General features: G+C 40.4%; 1 protein-coding gene across 5 annotated transcripts in view; it reads left to right on the top strand.

Annotated features, from left to right (window-relative positions):
- The window catches only part of LOC115177737 (zinc finger protein 271-like), a 95,254-nt gene extending 80,584 nt beyond the window's left edge, over positions 1 to 14,670 (top strand). For 3 of the 5 annotated variants that reach the window (XM_029738683.1, XM_029738684.1, XM_029738685.1), the window contains exon 3: positions 11,332 to 14,670. In XM_029738683.1, coding sequence (XP_029594543.1) covers positions 11,332 to 14,075 — 2,744 coding nt within the window. In that variant the 3' untranslated portion in view covers positions 14,076 to 14,670. Of the gene's footprint in view, positions 1 to 10,916; positions 11,083 to 11,331 lie in introns of all 5 variants that reach the window. The other 2 variants (XM_029738681.1, XM_029738682.1) reach the window with 2 other exon arrangements.
- The last annotated feature ends 312 nt before the right edge of the window (positions 14,671 to 14,982 follow it).

Genomic DNA, 14,982 nt, shown 5'->3' with positions numbered 1-14,982 from the left:
ATAAAAAAATTAAAGGGGCTTTTTCTTCATAAATTTTGATTTGTGTATGAAATATTTTCCTAATAAAATAAAGAGATTTATGACATACTTACGTTCAAGTGTGGAATCATTGTAGTAAAATAATATGTCAAACTTGTATGCAATTTGAGGCCAAGATGTATTTTTACATCAGTCCAGAACACTTCACTATATAAACAATTACAGAATAAGTGTTCAATAGATTCCGTTTCTAGTTCACAAAAACTGCATTCACTGGTAACATCAAGTATATACAGTGGGGGGAAAAAGTATTTGATCCCCTGCTGATTTTGTACGTTTGCCCACTTACAAAGAAATGATCAGTCTATAATTTTAATGGTAGGTTTATTTGAACAGTGAGAGACCGAATAACAACAAAAAAATCCATAAAAACGCATGTCAAAAATGTTATAAAATGATTTGCATTTTAATGAGGGAAATAAGTATTTGACCCCTCTGCAAAACATGACTTAGTACTTGGTGGCAAAACCCTTGTTGGCAATCAGAGGTCAGACGTTTCTTGTAGTTGGCCACCAGGTTTGCACACATCTAAGGAGGGATTTTGTCCCACTCTTTGCAGATCTTCTCCAAGTCATTAAGGTTTCGTGGCTGACGTTTGGCAACTCGAACCTTCAGCTCCCTCCACAGATTTTCTACGGGATTAAGGTCTGCAGAAAAACACCCCCAAAGCATAATGTTTCCACCTCCATGTTTGACGGTGGAGATGGTGTTCTTGGGGTCATAGGCAGCATTCCTCCTCCAAACACGGCGAGTTGAGTTGATGCCAAAGAGCTCCATTTTGGTCTCATCTGACCACAACACTTTCACCAGTTGTCCTCTGAATCATTCAGATGTTCATTGGCAAACTTCAGACGGGCATGTATATGTGCTTTCTTGAGCAGGGGGACCTTGCGGGCGCTGCAGGATTTCAGTCCTTCACGGCATAGTGTGTTACCAATTGTTTTCTTGGTGACTATGCTCCCAGCTGCCTTGATCATTGACAAGATCCTCCCGTGTTGTTCTGGGCTGATTCCTCACCGTTCTCATGATCATTGCAACTCCACGAGGTGAGATCTTGCATGGAGCCCCAGGCCGAGGGAGATTGACAGTTCTTTTGTGTTTCTTCCATTTGCGAATAATCGCACCAACTGTTGTCACCTTCTCACCAAGCTGCTTGGCGATGGTCTTGTAGCCCATTCCAGCCTTGTGTAGGTCTACAATCTTGTCCCTGACATCCTTGGAGAGCTCTTTGGTCTTGGCCATGGTGGAGGGTTTGGAATCTGATTGATTGATTGCTTCTGTGGACAGTTGTCTTTTTTACAGGTAACAAGCTGCGGATAGGAGCACTCCCTTTAGGGAGATGTTTATCTTTCAAAGGGTGTAAGATAGTTGTATGTTTGAAAAATTTGAATTTTGACATTTGATTGGTTTCAAATTTGCCGCTCTTGATATTACACCTGTTGTTGATAGGGTGCACCACGGGTGGCACGCTTGCGTCCCACATAGCCCCAAGAGGTTAAATAACATCTTGTTTCTATGTAATATCAACCCATTGTTCCATATAAAACATTTATGAGGTGAAAAGTTGTGTTCATACAACAAAGCCCAGCACATTAAAGTCTGCTTGTGAAAATCTGCCAGTTTCACAGGAAGTTTACCCACAATATATGGACATTGTAGTAAACAATTAAGCTCTCCGAGCTTCTGGAAAACAAAATGAGGTATAATATTCCAGAAACTGAGGATTTTTTATGTATCTTTTAATCCAGTTAACCTTTGATATCTGATTGAAGAGAGTGAAATCTAAGACATTTAGACCGCCATCACACACCCTGTTGGTGATAACAACTCTTTTTATCTTATGTGGCTTGTTTTTCCATATGAAGTTGTACAAAAGCCTATCTAAGGTACAGCAAGTGGATTTGGGAATATCAATAGAAAAAAAAGATAGCCCCTCAGCTTTGGATAAAAGCACACTTCCTTGAAGACTTAAATCCCTCCCTAACCATGAGGATACATTTTTTTTGACAGATTCAGTTACAGGGTTCAAATTAAGATCATTCATAGCCTTAAGATTTTTGGTGATCTTTACACCAAGGTAGGAAACAGTATCTTTTTCAGAGATGTTACAATCTGCTGGATTGACAGCTTCTTTTCTCACATTTGGAAAGATTTAATGCAAAACCTGAGATTTTGGAGAACTGCTTCATGATATCCAATGCTAATCTAGCTTGAGACACATTTTTCAAAAAAAGTGAGGTGTCATCCGCCAGTTGGGATATCTTGATCTCTCTGGCCTGGAATGTAATGCCTTCAAATTGACTTTTATGAACTAATGAGCATAACATTTGAGATACTAACAAAAATAAAAAAAGGTGAAATTGGACAACCTTGTCGTATTCCTTTGTAAATGTTAAACCTCGAGGATGTTCCATGACAGAGTTTGATACAGCTATTGCCACAATTATACAGAGTTCTAATAGCATCAACAACAAAAAACGACCAAATGTTAAATGCTTAAGACAATCAAAGATAAAATTGTGACTTACTGTATCAAATGCTTTCTGAAAATCCAAAAATAGGATAACAGGGAAGTCATCTAATAGATCACATTACTCAACCAAGTCTAACACCAGCCTCAGATTATTAGATATATGGTGCCCTTTCATAAACCCTGATTGACATTCATCAATCAGATCATTTAAGCAAGACTTTAACCTTTTTGCAAAGATTAAGGCTATAATTTTGTAGTTGTTATTTAGAAGTGTGATTGGACGCCAATTATCAGTACTTAGGAGATCCTAGTGTGGTTTAGGTATAAGAGTAATAACCCCTTGCTTCAGAGAGGCAGGTAGTTCTCCCTTCTTTATAGCCTCCTTAAAGGTTTCAAGTAAAAAAGGTGCTATTTCTTCAGAGAATATTTTGTAAAATTCAGAGGTTAATCCATCACAACCTGGAGATTTTTTATTTTTTAACTGAGCAACCCCGTACTGGATGTCCATAATGGATAGATCTTGGCAACAAGACTGATTGAGTTCTTGTTATAAGAATTGTATATCTTGATGATAATAATCAATTCGCCTTGACTAATGCCCAAGGTTTGTAAGACAATGGGTTAAAATAATTAGGCAAGGACTCAGCTTTCTGCAAAAGGTTTCTGTAGCTTTATTCAGAGAACGTTCTGCCGTCAGGATAACAAAACAGTCATTATATAGTTCTTGCTTACTTACGCACATGCATTTACACACAATCTGTTGGTGACCTGCAACCAACATAAACTTCTCACACTGTTTATCTCCTTCTGGCTCAGCCTGTTCCTTTGCTTCAAGGTTAGGAACTCTCTGAAGTTTTACTCCCTTGATCATCTGCTTCTCTAGCTCTCTATACTAATTGCATTCACACATTTCTTTCCCTCTCCAGTGGTTCCTGGACTTTCCGGAACTAATCAGACCAATCGATCCCTACATTGATCATTACATTGATTATTCATTAACCATGCTGTATGACTAATAATTCATCATGGTTTATTGATTCATTTACCTTTATTAGATAATTCTCTTATCAGTTCTTCACTAACCGAATTAACATTCTCTATAGAATCAAGGAGATCCTTAGAGTCACTCAAATTGTTATCTAAGGAGTAAAGATTCTCATAAAACCTAGTGGTAAAGTCTTATAACAACTCTCTATCCTCAGTGGTAACCCCATTAATCTTAAGTTTCCGAAGTGTGTTGAGTTCCCCTCTCCTCTTTTCCAAATTAAAAAAGTATCTACTGTTCTTTTCACCTTTTTCAAGCCATTGTTTTCTAGATCTTATGAAAGCTCCTCTAGCCTTTTCCTCATACAATGTATCTAGTTGATTCTGTAAATCATTCAATTTATTTTTCTCATTAAGATCAAGATGCTCAATCTCTGTGATATCGGCAATTGTTTTAGAGAGTTCAGCTACCTCACATCTCCTTCTTAAAGCAAGTCATTTTCCATAAGTAATACAGGCTGAGTGGATTTTAAATTTCTGCAGTTCCCAATATTTCCCATATTCTGCATTAGATGTAGCTAAACTCCAGTAAACCGAAATTAGATTCTTAATCACATTTTTTAAATCATCATGCAATAACAATGAGTTATTTAATTTCCAAAAACCACCAGAGTATTTCTTACCATCATTGCTGCACATTCTTACAGTCAACCATATGACTTTATGATCCGTCAGGACTGCAGGCAGTATTTTTACCTCTACAAGACTAGAGGTTATCACCCACAAATCAATTCTTGATTGTAAAGAACGATCTCTATTACTCCATGTGTATTGTATCTTTCCAGGGGTTTTTACTCTCCATATGTCAATTAACCTGTTTGGGCTAGGGGGCAGTATTGAGAATTTTGGAAAAAATATGTGCCCATTTTTAACTGCCTCCTACACCAACTCAGAAGCTAGAATATGCATGTTATTGTTCAGGTTTGGATAGAAAACACCCTAAAGTTTCTAAAACTGGTGTCTGTGAGTATAACAGAACTCCTATGGCAGTCAAAAACCTGACAAGGTTTCATGCAGGAAGTGGCCTGTCTGACAAGGAGTCGTGCGTCTTGCATCTGTTTATTGAAGAGTAACCTGGGAAAAACCTGAACGATGACGAGGCGGCCTCTGGCTGAAACAGATTATCGCCTTTTCCAAGTGTCCCATTAGGTGTCAATGCAATGAGGCGCGTGCGCAATTGGCCCCCGTGGAGAAATTTCAGTCGGCTGTTTAGGCTCATTGCAGATTCCCGGTCGGAATATTATCGCTTTTCTACGAGATAAATGGCATAAAAATTGATTTTAAACAGCGGTTGACATGCTTCGAAGTACGGTAATGGAATATTTAGAATTTTTTTGTCACGCCATGCGCCATGCTCGTGACCGTGATTTAGTATTCTGATAGTGTCTAGAACTCATGAACAAAACGTAGTTGATGGAACATAACGATGGATTATTTGGGACCAAACCTACATTTGTTATTGAAGTAGAAGTCCTGGGAGTGCATTCTGACGAAGAACAAGAAAGGTAATAACATTTTTCTTATAGGAAATGTGATTTTGATGAAGGCTAATCTTGCCGGGTGTCTAAATAGCTAGCCCGTGATGGCTGGGCTATGTACTTAGAATATTGCAAAATGTGGACATGTCGAGTGCATAGAGGAGTAATGTATGTATAATTCTTAAAATAATTGTTATGCTTTTTGTGAACGTTTATCGTGAGTAATTTAGCAAACTGTTAGTAAATTCCCCGGAAGTTTGCGGGGGTATGCTTTTTCTGAACGTCACATGCTTATGTAAAAAGCTGGTTTTTGATATAAATATGAACTTGATTGAACAGACATGCATGTATTGTATAACATAATGTCCTAGGTGTGTCATCTGATGAAGATCATAAAAGGTTAGTGCTGCATTTAGCTGTGGTTTGGGTTTATGTGACATGATATGCTAGCTTGAAAAATGGGTGTCTGATTATTTCTGGCTGGGCACTCTCCTGACATAATCTAATGTTTTGCTTTCGTTGTAAAGCCTTTTTGAAATCGGACAGTGTGGTTAGATTAACGAGATTCTTGTCTTTAAATAGCTGTAAAATAGTCATATGTTTGAGAAATTGAAGTAATAGTATTTCAAACGATTCAAAAATCGCGCCACTGGATTGAAGTGGCTGTTACGTAGGTGGGACGAATTCGTCCCACATGCGCCAGAGAGGTTAAGTCCAGGCTTTGGCAGAAATTCACCAACTTGTTCACACCAATGTTAGGCCTATGAGGCAATCTATCAGTCTCATTAGAATAAACCATATTAAAATCTTCAAATATAATCTAACTGGATGGATATTTTCTCAAAAGACTTTTAAGAATGTCTTCAATTTCCTGTAGAAGTTAGTTATTTGGAGGACTAGGACAGTATCCATATACATTACACAACACAAATAATCTGTCCATATGGTTGATGACCGCTACTAGCCAATGTCCATTGGAGTCCATTTGAGTAAACAAAAATTTCCCTTTGAAATTGTGTGCTAAAATTGCAACCCCAGCTGAATGATTTGTCCCGTGGGCCAAAAAATGACACTGCCCCACTGATTTTTCCAATATTTCTAGTCCTCTTTGCATGAATGTGTTTCTTGAACGAATACAAGATCTGCCTTCCCTGTAGCTCAGTTGGTAGAGCATGGTGTTTGCAATGCCAGGGTTGTGGGTTCGAGTCCCACGGGGGGCCAGCACAGAAAAAAAATGTTTGAAATGTATGCATTCACTACTGTAAATCGCTCTGGATAAGAGCGTCTGCTAAATGACTCAAATGTAAAATGTAAATGTAAATCTGCGTTGCAGTCCTTACAAAACAAAAAAAAGCTTTTCTCTTCAACAGGTTTCGTATTCACTGGCATTGATTGACATAAACTTCAAGTCCATATCTATAGAATAGAAAAAAAAATCCTATACAATCTCAACTTTACCCTCTATAAAAAGTTGCTTCATATATGTATTAACAGAAGTCTTAACTTGTAAAACAGTAACACCATATTTCAAAACTAAAACGTTCAGTTTGCAGTGGGGAAGGAGCTACCTTGTAAACCTACCGACAGAACAAATCACCTCGGTCGTATTTATTTTCCGTTGGCGAAAAAGGCTCTGATTCCCCTGTAGTATCCACCTTTTCCTTGATTTCGGACCTGTTGTACAAGAGGCCACCATTTTGCCTTTGCTGCCTTGTCTGCTGCAGTCAAGTCCTCCCTGAATCTAAGTTATCTCTTTCAGAAAGGCACTTTCCTTTGCTTTCTTCCAAACTGCATCTCTCGCTGTGCGAAAAGCAAACTGGATGATGATCGAGCGGCTGACGATGGCATCTTGTTTCTTCCCAATACGATGAGCGACATCCACACCCATATCCATCGGGGAAGTCCGGTGCCACACGGTTACAGATGTCTCTTACTAAGCGCTTCACATTCTCATCCTGGTCCTCCGGGACACTGTTAAGCCGTAGCCCCCACCTTCTCCAGTATCGCTCTGCTTCCGATAAGCGCTCTTGCATGTCTGCGATGGTCTTCTCCTGAGCAGTGCGTTTCTCAGACGTAGCATTGTTTGCAAGTTTAAGCTCTTCGATACTCTTGTATGTATGATTCAGAGAGGTTTTCGCGTATCATTTTCTCCAGACCATCAGCTCTTTCGTTTATCTTTGCAGAGACAGCATCGATTATGTTGACCTGTAGTTCTCGCAAAGACAATTCTTTGTGTGTCTTTTTGGGTGCAGGACTATTGACTGCATTTTCAGAATCAACCGAATGTCCAGCATCCTCCATTTCTTCTCCTGAGGAGTCAGGTGGCAGTTTTTCTCCAGTGTATGAGTGCTCAGCTAGCAACTGCCTTCTCCTCCCTTTGCTCTTTCGCACATTTTTTCCTTCCATTTCTCAAATTTCCAGATCAAATTAGCGGTCAACTAAGCGTTGTTCTCTATTATGTTTACTATAAGCCAAGTTCCGTTACATTTAAGTAAGTTTGCGAGGGATAAAAGTTAAGGTTACTCGGAGCAAGCTGAAATCTCGTCTGCACTCGCCTCCATCTTTTCCCGGCTTTTTCCAATTCCCTAACGTTGGCCCTGGATTTAGCTTGAAGGAGCGATTGAACAACTTTGGTCACTTACGGGGTTGGTATGACCCACAATTCATTGCAAACTGTAGTCACATGTCAAACTCTGGTGGCCGCTAAGTGTCACATTTAATCAACACCCTGCATTTTCGGTATCTCAGTAAAAATATGAAGCTAGCTTGCAAATTGGCTTAGTTTTGAAGTGAGGAGTGCAATTCCGAAATGTATTGGAATAAATGACCAAACTATAAAACTAGCTAGCCAGCTATGGGTAACTGTAGCTAGCTACCTGACAGGAGCGCTAGTGTTGGGGATTTTCCAGTACCTATACTGTTTTCTTAGAAGTAGTCAGCAGAATCGATATGGAGTTTACCATTAGTATATGTGTAAGCAGAACCAATGTGTATGTGCAAGCAGTCAATACAGACTTAACCATTCTGGGTCACGCCTGGTCTTCTGAAGGCTATTGGACATGCACATTAGTTAATCATTTATAGGAACCACTAGACATGTACCTGTATTAGGGAGGTACAGTTGATGTCGGAAGTTTACATCCACCTTAGCCAAATACATTTAAACTCCGTTTTTCACAATTCCTGACATTTAAACCTAGTAAAAATTCCCTGTCTTAGGTCAGTTAAGATCACCACTTTATTTTAAGAATGTGAAATGTCAGAATAATAGTAGAGAGAATGATTTATTTCAGCTTTTATTTCTTTTATCACATTCCCAACGGGTCAGAAGTTTACACACACTCAATTAGAATTTGGAATCATTGCCTTTAAATTGTTTAACTTGGGTCAGACGTTTCAGGTAGCCTTCCACAAGCTTCCCACAATAAGTTGGGTGAATTTTGGCCCATTCCTCCTGACAGAGCTGGTCTAACTGAGTCAGGTTTGTAGGCCTCCTTGCTCGCACACACATTTTCAGTTCTGCCCACTTATTTTCTATAGGATTGAGGTCAGGGCTTTGTGATGGCCACTCCAATACCTTGACTTGGTTGTGCTGAAGCCATTTTGCCACAACTTTGGAAGTATGCTTGGGGTCATTGTCCATTTGGAAGACCCATTTGCGACCAAGCTTTAACTTCCTGACTGATGTCTTAAGATGTTGCTTCAATATATCCACATAATTTTCCTTTCCTCATGATGCCATCTATTTTGTTACATGCACCAGTCCCTCCTGCAGCAAAGCACCCCCACAACATGATGCTGCCACCCCCGTGCTTGACGGTTGGGATGGGGTTCTTCGTCTTGCAAGCGTTTCCCTTTTTCCTCCAAACATAACGATGGTCATTTTGGCCAAACAGTTCTATTTTTGTTTCATCAGACCAGAGGACATTTCTCCAAAAATTACGATCTTTGTCCCCATGTGCCGTTGCAAACCGTAGTCTGACTTTTTTATGGCGGTTTTGGAGCAGTGGCTTCTTCCTTGCTGAGCGGCCTTTAAGGTTATGTCGATATAAGACTTGTTTTACTGTGGATATAGATACTTTTGTAACTGTTTCCTCCAGTCCTTTGCTGTTGTTCTGGGATTGATTTGCACTTTTTGCACCAAAGTATGTACATCTCTTAGAGACAGAACGCGTCTCCTTCCTGAGCTGTATGATGGCTGCGTGGTCCCATGGTGTTTATACTTGCATACAATTGTTTGTACAGATGAACGTGGTACCCTCAGGCGTTTGGAAATTGCTCACAAGGATGAACCAGACTTGTGGAGGTTTACATCTTTTTCTGAGGTCTTGACTGATTTATTTTGATTTTCCCATAATGTCAAGCAAAGAGGCACTGGGTTTGAAGGTAGGCCTTGAAATACATCCACAGGTACACCTCCAATTGACTCAAATGATGTCAATTTGCCTATCAGAAGCTTCTAAAGCCATGACATCATTTTCTGGAATTTTCCAAGCTGTTTAAAGGCACAGTCAACTTGGTGTATGTAAACTTCTGACCCACTGAAGTTGTGATACAGTGAAATAATCTGTCTGTAAACAATTGTTGAAAAAATTACTTGTGTCATGCACAAAGTAGATGTCCTAACTGACTTGCCAAAACTATAGTTTGTTAACAAGAAATTTGTAGAGTGGTTTATAAACTAGTTTTAATTACTCCAACCTAAATGTATGTAAACTTCTGACTTCAACTGTATATATATATATATATATATATATATATATATATATATATATATATATATATATATATATATTTTCTTTTGTAATAGTACTATGGTGATGCCACCAATATAATCTAAGATGGGTGTAAATAAGTCAGAAGTGAGACAAAAAGATAATGGTGGCGAAATGTCAAAGGGCATTTTGCCTAAAGAGGAGTGACTATGTAATGGTGAAACTGTATAAAAGGAGTGTGCTGAGACTGGCGAAGCCAGATGATCCTTGGACCAGCTTGGCTTTGTAATAGTCTATATAAATTTAATGTTCCGGTATCTGAGAAATATTATTGGACCAATATTTCCACGATGCTAGCTAGATACGTTAGCTTACTAGGTACATTGATAGCTTTAGGTTGGTTGTTTTTAAGTTAAACTTCAAGATTTCCACCAAGGACGTTGCCTCCGATCTTTACTCTCCCTCGCTTGGGCAAGGGACATTTTAAGGTACACTCGGATGTAAAACGCAATTCAAGGGCTGAGGGTTTAGGACCGATGGTTGTTGAGTTTGAAACGCAGCTGGAAGGTAATCGGGAAGAGGCAAGATCAGGTGGGACCATTATAGCCAATGAGATGGCAGATATGCGTGTTTTCACTAGTTGCCACAATGTCGAACATTTATATCGTATTTTTATTTATTTAGGGTTAGGCATAAAGTTTGTGTTTTCAAGGTTAGGGTTAAAATCTCGTTTAAAAAGATCAGTTGTAGAAATGGATGTGGTTTATGGCTTTGTTTGTGGTAACTAGTGACGACCAGGTACTACTTCCATTCAAAGTGTTTTTTTCCTCGAAGTTGCCGGGATGTCACGTGTCCTACTTTTACCAATACACTAGTAACAACCAACTCGTTACGAAAATGTATATATGATCAAATAAGCCAGAAGCCAGATTTTGGGCCCAGTTATCCCTCTTGCATTGTTTGATAGGAAATGACTGGTATAACAAATATGGTGGAAACTAGCCAATGCCCACCGATCCAATGCTCTTAGATTTGTGGGTTGTAGTGAACGATTGAACATTTCAGGTAAAAGGAGATATTCGAGGGATGCACCCAAATCAGAGGATTAGACTGAATTAATACAATATTTGGTTTAATGATCAACTGTAAACTTCTTGTGGCCAACAGGACAAAGCTAGTCCGTCCTCCTCCACACTCCAGGAGTCCCCAGGTCCACCGCCTCACCGTACTTTACTGCTGGTTCTGGTCGACTGCAGGAAAACACCGGGGCCGAGTGGAACAGAGAGAGGAGAAGAGGAACATGGAGATATGATTTCATTAAGTAAGAACCATGGTGTGTGGATTAGTCTGCTTCTGTAACAATTAATTGTTTAATTTTATTGATGAAAATATTTGGTAGTTCCATCCAATTTTGAGAAGTGTAACTTGGTCCCCCCAAAAAACGTTTGATTTCACCTAATTTTAACTTTCGTTCATGAAGAGCACGTTTGATTTCATAAAAGGCCTTAATTTCATGGAAGGACCCATCTGTTTATGGACCCATGTTCGCAAAACCTAAGTGTTCAATGTCTTTGTTTCACAGGGGACATCCCTAATCGTTGCTCTCTTAGTGGGAGGGGCTTATTATCTGGGGAGCCTCAACAACATCATGATGCTGACAAGAAAGAGAAGAGTCTCTCCAGATCAGAACACCTCAAGAAACACCAGCATAGAGGTATAGGGATGAAACCTCACCACTGCTGCTCTGACTGTGGGAAGAGTTTGGCTAAACAAGACTTGACAATTCATGAGCAAACTCACACTCTAGAGCATGCATCTAGAACCTTAAAATATCATCAGAGAATTCATTCAGGGGAGGGACCTTATACCTGCTTTGATTGTGGGAAATACTTCAATCAGTCAGGAGCCCAGACTAAACACAAACACACAGGAGAGAAGCCTTATAGCTGTGTTCAGTGTGGGAAGAGCTTCAATAAGTTAGGACACCTGACTACACACCAACGCATACACACAGGAGAGAAGCCTTATAGCTGTGATCAGTGTGGGAAGAGTTTCAGTGACTCAAGATCCATGATTACACACCAACGCATACACACAGGAGAGAAGCCTTATAGCTGTGATCAGTGTGGGAAGAGTTTCAGTGACTCAAGATCCATGATTACACACCAACGCATACACACAGGAGAGAAGCCTTATAGTTGTGATCAGTGTGGGAAGAGCTTCAGGCGATCAGGAGACCTGATTACACACAAACACATACACACAGGAGAGAAGCCTTATACCTGTGATCAGTGTGGGAAGAGCTTCAATCATTCAGGAACCCTGACTAAACACCAACGAATACACACAGGAGAGAAATCTTATAGCTGTGATCAGTGTGGGAAGAGCTTCAATCATTCAGGAACCCTGACTAAACACCAACGAATACACACAGGAGAGAAACCTTATAGCTGTGATCAGTGTGGGAAGAGCTTCAATCATTCAGGAACCCTGACTATACACCAATGCATACACACAGGAGAGAAGCCTTATAGCTGTGATCAGTGTGGGAAGAGCTTCAATCATTCAGGAACCCTGACTAGACACCAACGCATACACACAGGAGAGAAGCCTTATAGCTGTGATCAGTGTGGGAAGAGCTTTGCTCAATCTGGATACCTGGCTACACACCAACGCATACACACAGGAGAGAAGCCTTATAGCTGTGTTCAGTGTGGGAAGAGCTTCAATCAATCAGGAGCCCTGACTACACACCAATGCATACACACAGGAGAGAAGCCTTTTAGCTGTGATCAATGTGGGAAGAGCTTCAATCAATCAGGAACCCTGAGTAGACACCAACGCATTCACACAGGAGAGAAGTCTTATAGCTGTGATCAGTGTGGGAAGAGCTTCACTCAATCTGGATACCTGGCTACACACCAACGCATTCACACAGGAGAGAAGCCTTATAGCTGTGTTCAGTGTGGGAAGAGCTTCAATCAATCAGGAGCCCTGACTACACACCAACGCATACACACAGGAGAGAAGCCTTATAGCTGTGATCATTGTGGAAAGAGTTTTGTTCGAGATTCCAATCTGATTGCACACCAACGCATACACACAGGAGAGAAGCCTTATAGCTGTGATCATTGTGGGAAGAGCTTCAATCACTCAGGAGACCTGACTACACACCAACACATACACACAGGAGAGAAGCCTTATACCTGTGATCAGTGTGGGAAGAGCTTCAATCATTCAGGAACCCTGACTATACACCAACGCATACACACAGGAGAGAAGCCTTATAGCTGTGATCAGTGTGGGAAGAGCTTCAATCACTCAGGAGCCCTGACTAAACACCAACGAATACACACAGGAGAGAAACCTTATAGCTGTGATCAGTGTGGGAAGAGCTTCAATCATTCAGGAACCCTGACTATACACCAATGCATACACACAGGAGAGAAGCCTTATAGCTGTGATCAGTGTGGGAAGAGCTTCAATCATTCAGGAACCCTGACTAGACACCAACGCATACACACAGGAGAGAAGCCTTATAGCTGTGATCAGTGTGGGAAGAGCTTTGCTCAATCTGGATACCTGGCTACACACCAACGCATACACACAGGAGAGAAGCCTTATAGCTGTGTTCAGTGTGGGAAGAGCTTCAATCAATCAGGAGCCCTGACTACACACCAATGCATACACACAGGAGAAAAGCCTTTTAGGTGTGATCAATGTGGGAAGAGCTTCAATCAATCAGGAGCCATGACTACACACCAACGCATACACACAGGAGAGAAGCCTTATAGCTGTGATCAGTGTGGGAAGAGCTTCAATCACTCAGGAGACCTGACTAGACACCAACGCAGACACACAGGAGAGAAGCCTTTTAGCTGTGATCAGTGTGGGAAGAGTTTCAGTGACTCAGGATCCATGATTCTACACCAACGCATACACACAGGAGAGAAGCCTTATAGCTGTGATCAGTGTGGGAAGAGCTTCAATCACTCAGGTGCCATGACTACACACCAACGCATACACACAGGAGAGAAGCCTTATAGCTGTGATCAGTGTGGGAAGAGCTTCAATCAATCAGGACACCTGACTAGACACCAACGCATACACACAGGAGAGAAGCCTTATAGTTGTGATCAGTGTGGGAAGAGCTTCAATCGTTCAGGAACCCTGACTGCACACCAACGCATACACACAGGAGAGAAATCTTACTCATGTCTATGTGGAAAGAGATTTGGTCATTCAGGGTCCCTGAAAAAACACCAGAAAGCTCAAACATGTTTTCTTTCATCTCCCTCCTCTCTGGCACTGGTTCCAGATCCCTAAATAAAGTTTAAATAGAAAACATATTGTAAAGAGTCATGTCTCCCATTCTCTAACAGTTTACTAAATTTGATTGCCATGGTAACCTGTGTAGCATAATATGCAGCTCTGGATCCATATGTATCAAGCGTCTTGGGGTAGGAGTGCTGTGTGTGATGGGGTGGGGGTGTTCAGAGCTGTATCTTATTTCATTAACTCCTATTATCCATTAAATAATGTATAATAAAATGTTTCACCAATAGTAGGTGTATATTCATGTGATGTAAATGTTGTCTGAAGAGAGAGCTTTGAATTGTACATCTTGTCTCATACAATCATTGGTTCCTGTAGGTGCTGGGTAGAGATGTGAGGGGGAGACGGTCATGACCCCCTCAGACATTTTGACAGAACTTCCAGAATATGTTCTATAAGTTACATGCAGGAACCAAACGTTAATGATGAATAATGTAAATCATTCAAATATAACTTGTCTGTGTAAGCAGTATATAAGAGAACTAACGGGACTGCCCCGAAAGAGCTCCCGACCGATGTGTACTATGGTGCATTAAGTTTGTTGCAACCTCTCCAGCTTGCTGATAATAAAGAATGATGCATTTAAGTTTGACTGAGTCCTTGGTAGTAATTTCCACGACACATGTATTGAAAAATACATTAAATCCTTTATCCTATGTCGCACTGCATGAGGCAAATGGTGGTCACACCATATACTGACTACCGTTTTTTTAAGGTATCTGTGACCAACAGATGCATAACAGTTGAAGTCGGATGTTTACATCCACCTTCGCCAAATACATTTAAACTCCGTTTTTCACAATTCCTGTCATTTAATCCTAGTAAAAATTCCCTGTCTTAGGTCAGTTAGGATCACCACTTTATTTTAAGAATGTGAAATGTCAGAATAATAGTAGTG

This window comes from Salmo trutta, chromosome 38 (assembly GCF_901001165.1).
Source record: "Salmo trutta chromosome 38, fSalTru1.1, whole genome shotgun sequence".
In the NCBI taxonomy this organism is placed as follows: Eukaryota; Metazoa; Chordata; class Actinopteri; order Salmoniformes; family Salmonidae; genus Salmo; species Salmo trutta.
This window is presented reverse-complemented; position numbering and strand designations above follow the sequence as displayed.